This window comes from Typha latifolia, chromosome 8, assembly GCF_019914945.1.
Source record: "Typha latifolia isolate L0001 chromosome 8, TyphaL0001v2, whole genome shotgun sequence".
Classification (NCBI taxonomy): domain Eukaryota; kingdom Viridiplantae; phylum Streptophyta; class Magnoliopsida; order Poales; family Typhaceae; genus Typha; species Typha latifolia.
The window spans coordinates 8277231-8293804 of record NC_133093.1 but is presented as its reverse complement, the minus strand read 5'-3'; the positions used below and the strand labels follow the sequence as shown (position 1 = coordinate 8293804).

General features: G+C 34.5%; 1 protein-coding gene across 3 annotated transcripts; it reads left to right on the top strand.

Annotated features, from left to right (window-relative positions):
- The first annotated feature begins 5815 nt into the window (after window positions 1-5815).
- Window positions 5816-9797, top strand: LOC140794219 (FT-interacting protein 7). Of its 3 annotated transcripts, none has more exons than XM_073146141.1 (3): window positions 5816-5982; window positions 6702-6730; window positions 6842-9797. In XM_073146141.1, exon 3 carries the CDS (start codon window positions 7031-7033, stop codon window positions 9356-9358), a length of 2328 nt encoding a protein of 775 aa, XP_073002242.1. In that variant the 5' UTR covers window positions 5816-5982; window positions 6702-6730; window positions 6842-7030; the 3' UTR covers window positions 9359-9797. The 3 variants fall into 3 exon arrangements, with proteins under 3 accessions (XP_073002242.1, XP_073002241.1, XP_073002243.1); XM_073146140.1 differs by having other exon boundaries at window positions 6702-6769; XM_073146142.1 differs by lacking the exon at window positions 6702-6730.
- The last annotated feature ends 6777 nt before the right edge of the window (window positions 9798-16574 follow it).

Sequence of the window (16574 nt, the reverse complement as noted above, 5' to 3'; positions counted from 1 at the left end):
TGTTAAGTCCAATGAGAGATGCAGTCAGGAGTGGTCTTTTGGTGGTTGTTGAGCTTTTAAGTTTTTCGGTTTACAAGTGTAGTTAACTCGCTAGTGATGTTTATGATTTAGATTTAACTCGGATGCAAATAAAAAACCCTTAGGGTCTAAAATGAAATCCAAGCTTATTAAATTAAAATAAATTAAACCAAGGTTATAATTTGACCCAAATCGACCATAGGGTGGGTCGGTCTCTCCTCTTGGGTTTTATCTAGGTTGAACCCTATCAAATAATTTAAAATTGATCAGATGACATTCACAGCCTACTTTTTAATGAGCAAATCTAAGGGATAACTAATGAAAGTGGTATTTCATAAAAAAAATCATAATTAAGATGATCAATGTACCATGAAAAATAAGTTAAGGAGTGAACATATAAATGAGCTATAGTTAAGGGTCTAAGTATAATATTATTCTATTTTTCTTTTTTATCTTTTCTTATTCTTTTTTAATATCTCATGTAGTAGAACAAAAACACAAACTTAGGGCATGGCGAAGGTTAGGTCATGATCTCCTATATCTAGTAACAACTTTCTTTATTGCTAAAAAGATAAGAAAAATTGTACGATCCTCAAGTCTCATAATAATGACGTGATATAGGAATAGTTGGACCGCTCTTTGTAAAAATGAAAAAAGGCCCCAACATAGTATATCGCTCTTACTATGCGATGCAATACGAGAAGGGTGACTAACTTGGCTCGCATAACATTGTTTGTAGGAACCGTAGCAACTCTATTTGCATAAAAAATGTCATTTTAAGTTTTAGTAATAATAATTAAACTCGTACTTTCTATATAAATTATGTGCAATTCATTAATATTTCAAAACACCATAATAATAGTTTTCTTAAGAACATCATAACATTAATAATTTTAGGGATAATTCATTTTTCACCCCCTGAACTACCACTCATTTCTATAAACTTTTTTTGGTACACTATGACCCCCTGAACTATCAAAAATATCCCACCCCCTGACGCCGTTGAGAGAATCGATGAATTGACCAAGTTGCCCCTCCACTCAATATAGCAAGTTAATTATGTGGCAGAGCTAAAATTAAATATATATTTTTTTTCATTCTCCTCTCTTGCACCGACCTCTCTCGCACCCCCAACAAATAGGGGGATCAATTCGATACAAAAATTTATAACCTGATATCTACACATATTTAAAATTTAGGTGAAAACCTAACCTAAAAATTAAACTATAGAATTGAAATTTAACCTTGAAATAGGCACATCCAAAGAATCTCCTGCTAGGATTGTTCTCCATGAAGCTTGTTTGAAGTGCAACGATCATTCCAAAGTGGTATACCACTTCGATTGAAGTGTGTGGCATTTTTTTGACTATCAATGTTACTAGTTAGAGAGCTTGAAAATGCCATGAAGGTGAGAGATTGATAATACCGGTAAGGAGAGAAGCTTCATTGTGTAGGGTGTGGAGGTGGGAGGTTAGAGCTTGAAGAATGAAAAAAAAATTAATGGAGTAGGAGGTGAGGAGTTGGAAAGATTGGAGAAGACGATGAGATGCAACAAACTTTGGAAGAAAAATAATAAGGAATTGGGTTCAGCTAACATTGGAGAAGAAGAGGGTTTTAATTGGCTATCTAAGGGTATTTTGGACATTATAAAAGCCTATTTTAAGTTGTCACATGAATATAAGAGTATTCTGACAATTTATTTGTCACCTGACTAGCACATGGCAACTTATGAACGGAAATGGATAACAGAACCCTAAAAAGGAAATTAGTGATAGTTCACGGGGTGAAAAGGAAATTATCCCATTTTAATATCCTTAGTCCTCGTTAACTTTATGAATAACTTTTTTTTAATTATGAAATACAACCCTTATTCAAGAATAACACATATAACATCATAATAGCCAACTAGATATCAAAATTACATCTTATACCATATATTAATCAAATTACCACTTTATCCTTAACATTTATCAAATCAATCTATTCTATATCAAATCAAAATTTATTTATCATAATTTTATAAAAAATAAAAAATATTTTATTTTATTTTAAATCACATCAAAGGTAATTTATACACTGTTATTCTAAAGTAATAACGAACATAGAAATAATTATTTATAAAATAAACTATTATTTTGGTAATTATAAATAGGAATAGCTATTCCTATTTCAATTCAACTCCGCATGTGGTTTAAAGATTAAATTTGAAATATGGTGGAAACCATATTCTAAAATCATTGAAATGATATTTTAGCTATAGAAGTGACAAAATATCATCTTTTTTGCTAGTCCTTGGTAGGTAAAAATTAACTTAACATGTTTTGAAAGTATTTAAGAATTAGGTGAAATATTTAAGAATTAGGGGAATATATATTTTATCTTCTCTAACTACATATTCAATCAAACTATATGGAAAGTATATAATGCATCATATTTCAGATAGGTATTATTTAGATGCATCAAAAAGTTTATTTAGTTATCTACTATTTTATCATTAATAAAAATCTTCAAATTCTATTTGTGATTTTAACAAATATAATAGAAAAAAAAGTAACTTTAGAAATCAAATTATAACGGGCTAAGGTAAATTTAACTATAGTGATAAACTGTTTAATTTCTTCTAAATATTAAATATAAGGGTTAAATGATATATATATATATATATATAATAGTGCGTGAATGATAACAAAGGCTAACCGTACAGTATTTTTGTCACGTCAGATAACAAGCAATGCTTTTATGCTTTTACCACGTGGCATAAAGAGATAATAATGTGTACAACTTTCTCTCCAAGTGTGTAACTTTTTTGGGTCTGTTTGTCACTTAGTTGAAGGAATCTCATCACTGCATGTGTTTTAGATGGTATTCTAGTCTTTCTCCAAAATTAAAAATAAAACTTTCCCAAAAATAAAATAAAAATAAAAATAAGATGCTATGCCACTGTAATTATATTTATATATATATATATATATATATATATTTATATTTATCATCAATCCTTACATTTTTTCTTAATATTTAGCTATTAGTTTTTGAGCTAACATAATTATAAATGTAATAACTTTAATACCCTTAAATAATTTTGAATACTTCTCTTTTAGTTAAGCCAAAATAAACCAAAAACTAAATTTTAAAGTCAATTAAGGATATTTCTAGTACTTTAATTTTTTTTAAATAATAGAATATTATTTATCTTGTTAGCTGTTGTTAAAGTAAAATTAATTTATAACATCTTTGAGGCATTAAAAATAAATGGACAAGTGGAATGATATATATATATATATAATAGAATGTAAATGATAATAAAAAATACTTTTGGTAAATTTCTCTATATATTTTGGACAAAGCTAGTCTTATTTGATATATATGTAGAGTAATTAGGTTAGCAATTCTAAGGATATGACTGCAATGGGCAAAAGAGTTAACACTAATGTTTAGAGATAGTTAAACCTCACGACGATCTTTACGAGCTAATAAGATTTGATCACTGAGCTATAATAGTTAACTAATTAATAAGATATAAATTTAAAGATAAACTTTTGTTCACTCATAATATCCTTACAAGTACCACACGGGTGTAGATGTCTTATTATAAGAGGTTTATAACTAAGTGATTAGATTAAATAAAAGAATTACTATCTTTCTATGTAGACACTGTTACCCCCTGTTAAAAGTCCACCATCTTTTTCTATATTTTTACAATTTTACCCTCCATGTAAGTCGAGCTTGAGCACCTTTATATGCTCCGCGTTCTCAGCCGGAGATCAGGAGCACAATTGCCTTTTTTTTTGCAGAATATTTTTTATTTTACACCCTATTTTATGTATTTATTTAGATTTACGCCTTGTCTTTCACTTGCATTTATTCATATTAAATTATAGAAATCACCTTAGATGGGATGCTATGTGAAAATCCGACGATAAATGTATGGCAAGGTCAATGTGGACGGTGCGTTCTCTGGGAGGGATCGTCTTGGAGGAGCAGGAGCTGTAATAAGGGCTCCGGACGGTACCCTGGTTGCAGCAGCGTGGGAATCGTCTGCGAGTGAGTCGTCGCTACGAACCGAGGGGCACGCCCTCCGGTTGGGACTGCGACTTGCGGCAGGCTACGCCAAGGTGGAAGTTGAATCCGACTCTTTGGAGTTAGTTCGGATCATGCAAAAAAGAGTCAGCTGCTCGTGGGAAATTAGGGGTCTAGTTGCTGAGTGCATCGCATTACTCAGCTCTTTTGTAAGTTGTCGCCTGAGTCATGTAAGGCGAGAGGTGAATAAAGTGGCCGACTGGGCGGCCAAATGTAGTAAGCGGGGTCTGGGGGCCGACGGACCCTCTCCCTGTGGATTTATGTAACCTCGTTTTGGAGGAGGCTGTTATCCCCGCAGGAGGATAGGCCAGCCTAATATAGCCAACCATTCAAAAAAAAAAGATATGAAATAAAGAACTATTAATTATACCTAGCTTCTTAACTAATATCTATTTTCACACGGGTAATTTTATTTATTTTCTGTGACATTTTAACCTATCACAACTATTTAATACCTTTTACTGTATAATAGTGTTACAGAAAATCTTTTCCTTTTTATTTTTCTTTTAAATATATATAAAATAATCTCTAATATATAAAAAAATAGGCCTATAAAGGGCTATACTAAATGTCGTGTTAGTTTTATTTTTCAATACTGCCATTTAGTTCACCTATCCCTAGCATGGCAAAGAAACACAAGTTAATATTACTTTTTGAGGAGAGAGATGACAATTAAATGATCAGATATTCAACAATTAGCTTTTTCAAAAGAGTGACGATTAATTAAATTTTTAGGAAAGCAAATTCTGTTGCTAACTAGCTAGCTATCATTCTTGGATAACTACGAATGGCTCAGGTGTGTCTGAATTCATATCCATATTATATCTTGATGCTGCTGGCATCTTGCACCAGCGAGGTAGTAGGGTGTAATTATTTTGGGGTGTCTTACCTTCTCAATTTAATACAATTTTAATCACCTAGAACACAAGCAATCAAATCTGGTGATTGGTCGGATAAATCTTTTGTAGGATCTTTAATGTCATTTCAAATTTGGTATATCTTTAGGCAAGCTACGCGTTTGATAAAGCTAATTGTTTTGCAAACCATTGGCCGGGGTCTTGTCCACAATGACTTGGATTTTGTATTGCTGACGGACACTTTCGCTGTTTCTTATAATCCTTCCTCGATGTAATTTTTTTTGCCCTTTTTAAGGTAATAAAGTATTAATCTTTCCACACACACACAAAAGAAGATGAAATCCCTTCATTATTATGGTTTTAACTATTCCCCTCATCTATAACGATGTGCTTAAATTCCTTCCCTACCTTCTTGCTCTAATTTGAGCAATGAATCCCAGCCGTCCATCTAGGACCAACCCAAACACATCGACGCCCGTTATACCGCCACGTCATCACGAGAAAACGTTAGAAGATCTTAGCGAAGCGCGATATCTCGGCGTCTCGCACGTGCGACTGGCCCGACAGCGGTCTCTCCTCTCTCTCCCCCCACCCACGACCGCCTCGGGTTCCCCTCTAAGCCGTAAAAGAAGGGCTGAGATTGAACTCCCACTTCGAAAATATACACCCAGATACGAACCCAACGTCTAAAGTCTACTGGGCCCCAGTTCACTGCCCATACACGTAAGTTTCATGGTCTATTATTCGGGTGCATTTCCCCTCGGTAGTTACCAGGAAATATTAGTTTAATTTTTTAAAAAATAACTGGGGTTTATTTTTAGTATAAGGTGGGGGTTTTGGGCTCACACTCCACTCTCTTTTCATCGCTTCTCTCGCTCTTTCAAATTTTTTCTCCTTCTCGCCATCTTTTTCGTCTAAAATCGAAAATAGTTGGGATTTTCCATTTGAGAAGCTTCTAGAACCTTTCGAGGTCCGGCGACATAGGGTTTGTGAGAGCTCTCTGAGGTGCTCCCCTTCGTAGATCGAGGTATGACAGTTCCTTCCCTGTCTCTTTTCAGCTTTTACTTCTGTTCTTCGTTGTATTTTTCTCTCTCTCTCTTTTTTTGTGTGGAAATTTCGTTCGGATCCGAACGTTTGTAGTGGTTAATAAGGAGTCGAAGCTTCGGGAATCTGGAGCCATTTTCTCTGTGATTTTTTAAAGATTTTTATATAGAGGAACAATGCAGGAGTTGCGATCTTTCCTTTTATTTTTGAACGGAACAATCAAGTGGTATAGTAGTAGATTGACTTGGAAATGTGTATGATTGAGAGATTTAGGAAATGTATGTAGATCTTTCGTTTGTCTCATCTTGCTCCTCTTTTGTGTGATGGAGTCGACTATCGCTTATTTTTATGTCTTTTCTTAGTTAAAAAAAGAGTAATAACTTATTCTTAGGTTTTGGAAACGAGCAAGCAGGTGAAGTCAGGTCTTCTTTTTCAGGATTAGGTTTGGAATCGTAGGATTTGTCAGCCTTTACTTGAAGTAGAGTGAAAATGGAGGCTTTTGTTGGTATTTCTCTCAAAATTTTGAGCTTGTGATTGAATAGTAGATTGAGATCTGATTCCTTGTCTCAAAATGTTGGTTTCATTTTCGAAGAAATGCAGCTTCAGGTTCCACTTCTCAGACTCATTTTGTTGTCTTTGGATAGCTTTGAGATGGCATCTGCTGTTGATGTCTTGGACTTATTGTATTCGTACTGACTGCAGGTAGTCTCAGCTTGGCGTGGTGTGTTGAGGTTGGTTTGAGAAATGTAGTATGATTCTAGCTATCTGAAGTGAGTTTATAGGGTTTCTATCTTACAAGTAGACGCTCCCTTTTTGCTTATGGAGGTTTTTGGTTGTAACAGGATAGATATTGACATAACCTGCATCTACTCGTCAGATATCTTGTTGGGTAAGCTTGGAATATGGGATTGTTTCAGATTCTGCAGCACCTCTAGAAATAGAAGCTTTGTTGCTTAAATTTACGTCTTGCGACCACTTGGAATTGGAAGTGTCTTTGCTGTCTTCTGCTGTTATTCCAGTGGTCTGAGAAGATGCAACGACCTCTTCGCCCAGAGGAGTTCTCCTTAAAGGAGACCTCTCCTCATCTTGGCGGTGGTGGATTGGCTGGCGACAAGCTCACTACGACATATGACCTCGTGGAGCAGATGGAGTACTTATATGTCCGTGTTGTGAAAGCTAAGGATCTTCCGGCCAAAGATGTGACTGGAAGCTGTGATCCTTACGCAGAGGTCAAGCTTGGGAACTACAAGGGTACTACTCGGCATTTCGAGAAGAAGAGCAACCCTGAATGGAATCAAGTCTTTGCCTTCTCAAAGGATCGGCTCCAAGCTTCATTGTTGGAAGTTACCGTCAAGGACAAGGACTCTGCAAAAGATGATTTCATTGGTCATGTTATTTTTGATCTGAATGAGATTCCAAAGCGTGTGCCTCCAGACAGCCCTTTGGCTCCTCAATGGTATCGTTTGGAGGACCGGAAAGGGGAAAAGGTAAAGGGTGAGCTAATGTTAGCTGTTTGGATGGGAACCCAGGCAGATGAGGCATTTCCAGAAGCTTGGCATTCAGATGCTGCCACTGTTCCAGGTGATGGACTTGCAAATATAAGGTCAAAAGTATATCTTACTCCTAAGCTTTGGTATCTCAGGGTTAACATTATTGAGGCCCAGGATCTGCAACCTACTGATAAGAGCAGGTTCCCTGAAGTTTATGTCAAAGCCATGCTTGGTAGTCAAGCTCTTAGAACCCGGATATCTCCGAGCAGGACAATTAATCCCATGTGGAATGAGGATTTGATGTTTGTTGCAGCGGAACCGTTTGAGGAGCATTTGGTGCTGAGTGTAGAGGATCGGGTGGCACCAAACAAGGATGAAGTATTGGGAAAGACGGTTATTCCCCTGCAGACAGTGGATAGGAGGCTGGACTACAAGCCGGTAAATGGCAGGTGGTATAATCTTGAGAAGCATGTGATTGTAGAGGGTGAACAGAAGAAGAAGGAGACCAAGTTTTCCAGTCGGCTTCATCTGAGGATTTGTTTGGATGGAGGGTACCATGTTCTGGATGAGTCTACACACTATAGTAGTGATCTAAGGCCAACAGCAAAACAGTTATGGAAGCAAAACATTGGTGTTCTTGAATTGGGTGTCTTGACTGCTCATGGGTTGTTACCAATGAAGACTAAGGATGGGCGTGGGACGACTGATGCTTACTGTGTTGCTAAATATGGGCAGAAATGGGTTCGTACTAGGACAATTATAGATAGTTTTACTCCCAAGTGGAATGAGCAGTACACTTGGGAGGTGTATGATCCATGCACTGTCATCACTATTGGGGTATTTGATAACTGCCACTTACAAGGGGGAGAAAAGGCAGCTGGTGCGAGAGACAACAGAATCGGGAAGGTGCGGATTCGTCTCTCTACGCTAGAAACTGATAGGGTCTACACCCATTCTTACCCTCTTATTGTTTTACTTCCTTCGGGAGTGAAGAAGATGGGAGAAGTACAGTTGGCTGTTCGGTTCACATGTTCCTCTCTGCTTAACATGATGCATATGTATTCCCAGCCATTGCTGCCAAAGATGCATTACCTTCACCCTCTGTCTGTCATGCAGGTGGATAATCTGAGGCACCAGGCCATTCAGATTGTGTCTATGAGATTAAGCCGTGCTGAACCGCCATTGAGGAAGGAGGTTGTGGAGTATATGTTGGATATGGATTCTCACATGTGGAGCATGCGGAAGAGCAAAGCAAACTTTTTTCGGATAATGGGTGTCTTGAGTCCTTTGGTTGCAGTTGGGAAATGGTTTGATCAGATTTGCCATTGGAGAAATCCTTTGACTACGATACTCATTCACATTCTCTTTGTAATATTGGTCTTGTACCCAGAGTTGATACTGCCAACGATTTTCCTCTACTTGTTCTTGATTGGAGTTTGGTACTATCGCTGGAGGCCGAGGCAGCCTCCCCACATGGACACACGGCTCTCACATGCTGACACTGCCCACCCTGATGAGCTAGATGAGGAATTTGATTCTTTTCCTACGTCTCGCCCACCGGATATTGTGAGGTTGAGGTATGATCGTCTCAGGAGTGTCGCAGGAAGGATACAGACAGTCGTTGGTGATCTGGCAACACAAGGGGAGAGGTTGCAGTCTCTTTTGAGTTGGCGAGACCCAAGAGCAACTGCTCTTTTTGTAACATTTTGTTTGGTTGCCGCCATTGTGCTGTACGTTACACCTTTCCGTGTTGTGGCATTCCTTACAGGTTTATATGTGTTAAGGCACCCAAGGTTTCGCTATAGGCTTCCATCAGTTCCTCTAAACTTCTTCAGGAGGCTGCCTGCTAGAACTGACAGCATGTTGTGAGAGCAGATTGTCTGTTGCAAGACATCTACTGCCTGTTGCAAGGCATCTACTGCCTGTTGCAAAACATCTACCTTTTGTTCCTATGACAATGCCAGAATTTGGATGCCAAGATGCAGCGAAGATGTAGAGATGAAGATCAACTGTCGTTCTATTTGAATCTCCTTGTGATGTGCACTCTCCATGCCGTACTTGTTGAACTGTTGGTTTTTCTTGCAGTGCTTTTCCTAGATTTCAGTTTTCCATCTGTTGCATGTGTATTTATTTCTTTTAATCTGTGACTTTCTGTTAGTGTCTAAACATTTTATCCGTACATGTGTAGCTTCAGGGCTTTTATCATCTGTCTCGTGTTCCCTAATTTCAGTGAGGTATTGTAGTTTTCCTTGTCAATTTTCTTACTCTCTTCAATATATGTGTGTAGAGATCCTCATCTCATTGGACATTTACTTATGCTGCATGGCTAAAAGGTAAATTGTATACAACTTTATCTTAGATTCTTTTTTATGTTTTCGTTAATCAATTGCTTAGGGTTGGTTGATATAATTTAGCCCCATATGGAGTGCTTTCTGTTCTTTCTATAAGGTAGGATTCAGGTGTTGTTATGAAAGAGTGACTACTTTGGAGTGATTCATACTTGTTAATCTATGTCTACAGTCAGTAGGAATTGGACCCTGAAATTTTAAACATTGAATTACTTAATTGGTCATCTTCTAGCGATCTGCTAGGGTTAGGGGGGCCTTTCCCACTGATCGCCTTTCCCTCCTCTAGCTATGCTTTAGGGGCGCGCAGAGGCTCTTTCTCCTTTAAAGTTCTATCTCTTCCTATTTTTTCTCGTTTTTTCTTTCTCTTGTTGTGCTTGGGGTCGCTTGCCCTATGGTGGTGCTGAGCTGCCTAGGCTAAGCTTGCCATCTCTTTCTTCTCTAACACCACCCCTTCTTTGCCTCCAAATTTTATGGTATCTTGCTTTACTATCCTTTCGCCCTATCTCTGTGGAGACCTTGCTCCGCCTCCCTCATCTCCAACTCCATTGGCACCCTCCCTTCGCCCCCAACTTTAGCGACATCTTTCTCTACCCACCCTCTTTTTGCCCCTATCTTCGATAGGATCTCAAGAGAGTCTACATAAAATATGCTATAATTTAGGGTCCAAGGGGTAATTAACCCACTTTACTAGTATTAATTAGGGGTGGCAAAATTTAACCCGACCCAATAACTCGACTCTTAATCGGATTTGGGTTTACTATAATCGGGTTCGGGCTATAAATGGGTCAACCTGCCTAACCTGATTAATAATCAAGTCGTGTTCGAGTTTATACCACTGACTTGTTTGACCTGTTTAACTATATAGATTGGGTCGGGTTAGATAAACCCGCCAACCCGTCAACCATATATATATATATATATATAACCTAAACCTAACCTAACTCCACACTCTCCCTCAAAGGCTCAAACATTAGTTGAATGCTCTATAATTTAACTCGACCCAATAGCTCGGCTCTTAATCAGATTTGGGTTTACTATAATCAAGTTCGGGCTATAAATGGGTCAACCCGCCTAATCTGATTAATAATCAAGTCGTGTTCGAGTTTATACCACTGACTTGTTTGACCTGTTTAACTATATAGGTTGGGTCGTGTCGGATAAACCCGCCAACCCGTCAACCATATATATATATATATATATATATATATATATATATATATATAACCTAAACCTAACCTAACTCCACACTCTCCCTCAAAGGCTCAAACATTAGTTGAATGCTCTATAAATGTTATTTTTGTATTGTATAAATTTTGAGTTAAAAGAAAGACTATTTTATTTATATAATGAACTATTTATATAGGGTAAAATTATAAATATTGATTTTTATATATAGTAAATTTTATTTGTGTTATGTTATTCATGTTATTCGTGTCGTGTTAACGTGTTATGTTAATACGACTCGTTTAATAAATTGGTTATACGTGTCGTGTCGTGTTATCCGTTTAATACGACTCGACCCAATTGCCACCCCTGGTATTAATAGGGGTTTTCAAGGACCCCATCCTCATACCTATTTTTTAGGTTGGGCCTGCAGCCCAGCTTTATAACCCGAAACTCTAAAAATTATACTTAGATATCCCACACGAGCAATTTACATCCATTTGAGGCGATATGAACTTTTACTTTTCTTGTAATTAAATAAAAAAAATAATACAAGGTCATATGACCTAAGAGAACTAATTTCGTTTAAAGTTATCCACATCTAATCCGATTTATTTATTTGATTGGTGATCATCCAATTTATCTATTAAAAGGATTAAGTTAGCATATAACTAGTTTAAACCCACCTGACATGACTTGGTGTCATAGATTCCACCTCTCCTGTAAGTCAACTTGATATTTGTAGGTTGCTCTTTTTTTAATTCAAAAATCTCAGTTTATAATAACCAATCACAGAGTTCTAATTTATATTTGAGGTGCTGATTAGTGGGAAAAATATTCCAGATTTAAAAGCTTATCAACATTATGGTACAAATATTTCTTGAAAACAATTATGAAAAATGCCACTTGTAACAATTAAGAAATTTATACCAATATATATATATATATATATATACGTTTTGAGTTTATTATTATGCCATTTGAAACTTTATATTTGATATTTGATATAATACTCATCGGGTTAAAGTTAGCCGAATATCCCAATTTTTCTAAAATAGGTTCGAATTGAATTGATTAAATTCAATTTGGGCCTATTTTGGGGTTGGCCTTACGCTGCTTGATAAATAAATTGAAGCTTATTTCAAATCAATCCTAATCTAAGTCTGAATCAAACTCGAATCAAAATTAAATTCTACTTGGACCAAGCCTGAATTGTATCCTGAGTGATCTACAATTATAAAATCAAACCAAACATATAACTAAATTAAATATTATTTATTGCACATACTACTAATAATAATAATATAAATTGAGTTGGTTTGTGCTCATATTCCGCTTAAAATTAATTTCAAGCCCGATAGTGTTGATCAAGCTTAACTCGTCTCAAATACGAGCAGTGTTGGATGAATCCTTACTAAGCTGAGCTCGAGCCAACTTGATTGTTTATTTATTTTGTTTGATAAGAAGGCAAGATATATTATCTCGAAAGAGAAAAAAAAGAAATTAGCCAAAATTCCTTGGGTATCCAGCAGAGGAGGTATTCCTGTCTAAGAGAGTTAACAAATCAAAATACACATAATTAAACCAAAAAGAAGAAAATATCCTTGAACTACCAAGGTTGCCTCCCGTAGAAAATCTTTGCATTTATGTTATTCCACAGCTACTAGAACTAATGATTTTGATAGCCCTACTAATAATTATTGGAAACTAAATAGAATATAACGGAGATGAATTAAATCAAAGTGGCTAGGTCATGCAACAATCGGGCGAAGGTGAATCTGTCAAATTTGTCATCCACTAATTATGAATAATAATAATGAAGACAATATATTCTCAGAATACAAGGCCATTATGAATCAATGTGCAATTCATAAAATTAAATCATGATCTAAGCAAGAGTAAGTAGTAAACAATAAATACTGAAAATTTTAATATAATCATCTTATTTGTTAATAGTATTTCTCTCTCTATTTTATTGCCATCTCTATCGATAGATAAAGATAATATCACATCAGAAGTGTTTGTAGGCATAACATTATTCCTATTCCTATTTGCCGTTAGTTATTGTAATTTTATCAACCTTAAATAAAACTTTATATATTAATCATACAAATATAAAAGTAAAAGTATAAAAAGTCCTCTAAGAATTAGTACTTTAAAGAGCCCCCACCCTCTCATATTTTATCATTTTCATGTCATTTTCAGCTGCAAGGAGTGGGTGAAAGCTTCTTTCACGGCATATAAACTAGTTGATTCCATTGTTGGGTTTTGATAGAATTAAATCTAATTCTTTTTTCGCATTACAATAAGCAATCTCTGTAGGCCAAGAAACACCCATCATCTTCCTTAGACAAAGGAAGAATAATATTATTCCGATGACACTGACACATGGAATTTAATGAGAGAGTTGAAATTGTGATGGTCTCCTTTCTCAATTATACTCCAGAAATATTCCATTTCGCACCCTAACTTTTAGTTTTTAGTAGTTCAATTAGGTCACACTAAGTTTTCAGTCTGTTTTTTAACATCATCGCCACCGAAAACTTTTTAAAAGATCATCTTTTACGTTATTATAATTATCATTATATTCTTTAAAATATCATAGTTTGCCACTAAACTTTAAGAAAGAAAAGTTTAGTGTTTTTAAAATATCATATTATAATTATCATTATTATTAAAGTTTGCAAATATATATATAAATAAAATAATTTCTCATTGTATTATGGTATTAAATATGATATTTGATTATTTTTAAAACCATTTAAAATAATTATGCAAGGGGAAAATAATTCTTTTTGAATCTAAGTTATGTTTTAATTATAATTGATTAGATTTAACTAACAGAATGATATTTTTAAAATAGCACAGTAATTTTTAGCAACAATTATAATATTCCAGCATGTGTTTTCTGAGATTTGCTCAAAGAACATATAATATAAGGCTTCAATATGTCAATTGTGAAAAATGTACATTGTTAGTCAACATATAATTTAAGACTAATTGTGTGAAATAAATTTTTTCTATATTATAAACATATCTATGAACAAAGTCCAGATCCATTGCATTTTTTCCTTCTTGTTTTTTTAACCCTTCTGTTGTCACAATGTCAAAAGGCAGAAGAGAATTGACAATGAAAGCTCTCGAAGAATAGAATTTATTCCTTAGAAAATAATAATGGTTTGTAATGTTCTAATACTCCTTTGTTTTTTTTTCATAAATAATGTTCTAATATTCATATACTATAATTTATTATTATTATTATTTTCAATTAAGTTGCGTGTTTTGACCAATTAACTTAGTTAGATGGTATATTTGAAGCCACCAACTTGTGAGCTGATGGTTTAATCCACAAGAATTAGTTCTGCAAGGTGGAGATACTGCTAAGAATTCACATATAAAATCTAATTCCACATGGAATAAATTAATAACAAAATGGAAGATCTGAAATAAATTCTACTATTTGTGATGGTGATTATTTTATATTTTATATTCTAATATCGGCTCAATGAGTAGTTTTATAGGATTCGAAATCAAGACATCTCTTGTAGCACTATTTTGTTTTAAAAAATAGATTTTCGAGTTATGAAAATTAAAAGTTTAAAAGGGAATTAAAAGAAACAATCAATTTTGTAATTAGAAGATATTATAAACTTCGACTTATCTAAAATCATTCACCGAGATAAGAATACTATTGGGGGTAGAAGCTAAAAATAGCAGACAAATATTGTGTTACTATTTAACCACCAAGGTCGAGTTAATTAGGTTGAGTGGAATTGAGTCTAGTTAGTTAATTTTATTTATTACTTTTAAATTTAAATTTAAATAGAAAATTCATATATACATGTCTAGTAAGTTGAGTTAGATTTAATTGGCTATATTTTTGCTCCTATAAATAAACTTGATAATTATTTATTTGGATTATGATGAGATCGTGGAATGGATAGTGAGTTATTTAAAACATATTATCTTGCATTTACCTTTTAATGATAGTCGTTTGATTACTTTTACTTTTCTAGAAGTAGATCTTCAAACTCTAACGAGCTATGAAACTTTAGTCCACATCTTCCTCATGAGTCACCCATTCCTACCATTAACCTCCACAAACTCATGACCATCCGCCACCTTCCAATTGACATCCATATCTTTTCACTCCTAATATCGAAATCACTTCATTTCAAAGTCATTAAATTTATGACTTCTGAAGCTACTACTCATGAAATTTTTATAATTTTTGCTACTACTCATGAAATTTTTATAATTTTTCTACAAACCGATCGTTTTATATTTAACTCGTGAGCAGCAGCTTGTTGCCGTTCGTAACTTGGGTTGTTATGCTAGCAGTATCTTAGTAGGCTAAGAGTGAGGGACCCATATATTCAAATGGGTATATGTATATATGCAAGGCTAAATATAGTGTGAACCTTGCATGCATCAAATCAGTATTCCTGTTATGCCTCTCAGAGCACAGAACAAGGAGATGTTGGCGAGATAATGGTTTGGTTAAAATATCAACTATCTAATCATGCTTGCAAATATGCGAAAACTTTAAACCGTTCAACATTTTATATTCAAAAAAATATTAAATATTAAATTATTTTATTAAAAAAATTAAAGAAAAATATCAAATTTGAAAGAGCTATAATATTTTTTTTGCGCGATTTTGAGAGCAGTTGACTGCAGGGAGTTACTTTGTTATTTCAACTTATAGATTTTTTTTATATTTTTTTTACAATGGGTTTATGACTAAAATAAATAATGGAGTACAAAGTTATGATGCTATAAAATTGTTCTTTATATTTTTACCTATATCTTATTCGTTTGAGATTCAATTAAGTTTTGATCAAATTTATTATATATATTTTTTATAATCTTCGTAATGACATATATGTCTAAAATGGACTATCGATAGAAAGATATTATCCGGAAAAGTGAATAGTTGTCTTAAAAAAAGACATTGAATAGTTTCATATTTTTAATAATAAAATACTTAATTATTCAACATTTATGTGTATCCTACTTTTTTTAATAAAGCGTGTTGAAACTTTCAACGTTTTTTTATAATAAAAATACTGATTATATCAGCATTTTATTTAAAAAATTATTGATATTATCAACGTTTTACTGTTTAGTATTTTACTTAGGGTACTCTAAAAAATATAGATAAGTTTTGATATTAAATTTAGGGTGTAATTTATTTCAGTAAATAAAATCTATTAAAAGGTCAATTTTGTTAAAAAAAAAACTCGGGGAAGAATTGGCAGCAAGTGGGCCCACTGTGTAAAAGGACACCAACTACCACATGGCGAGCTGTGATAGGCATTCTTTCCACGTCATCGTGGCGTCATCACCACTTAGATCGGAAATATTCAAATAAGCCCCCCACACGGTGTTCAATTTTCATCGAACTTTCTACCGTGTACCATACAACCATGTATATATTTTTTAAGCCTCTTTTCCGCGAAACACCTCTAAAAATTAGTAATTACCCATCGCTCGTTTAACCGAACGTTATTAGTTCACGGAACCTGAACGCAAAGGAAACCCTACAAGGTCGAATGCCAAAGTATTCACAG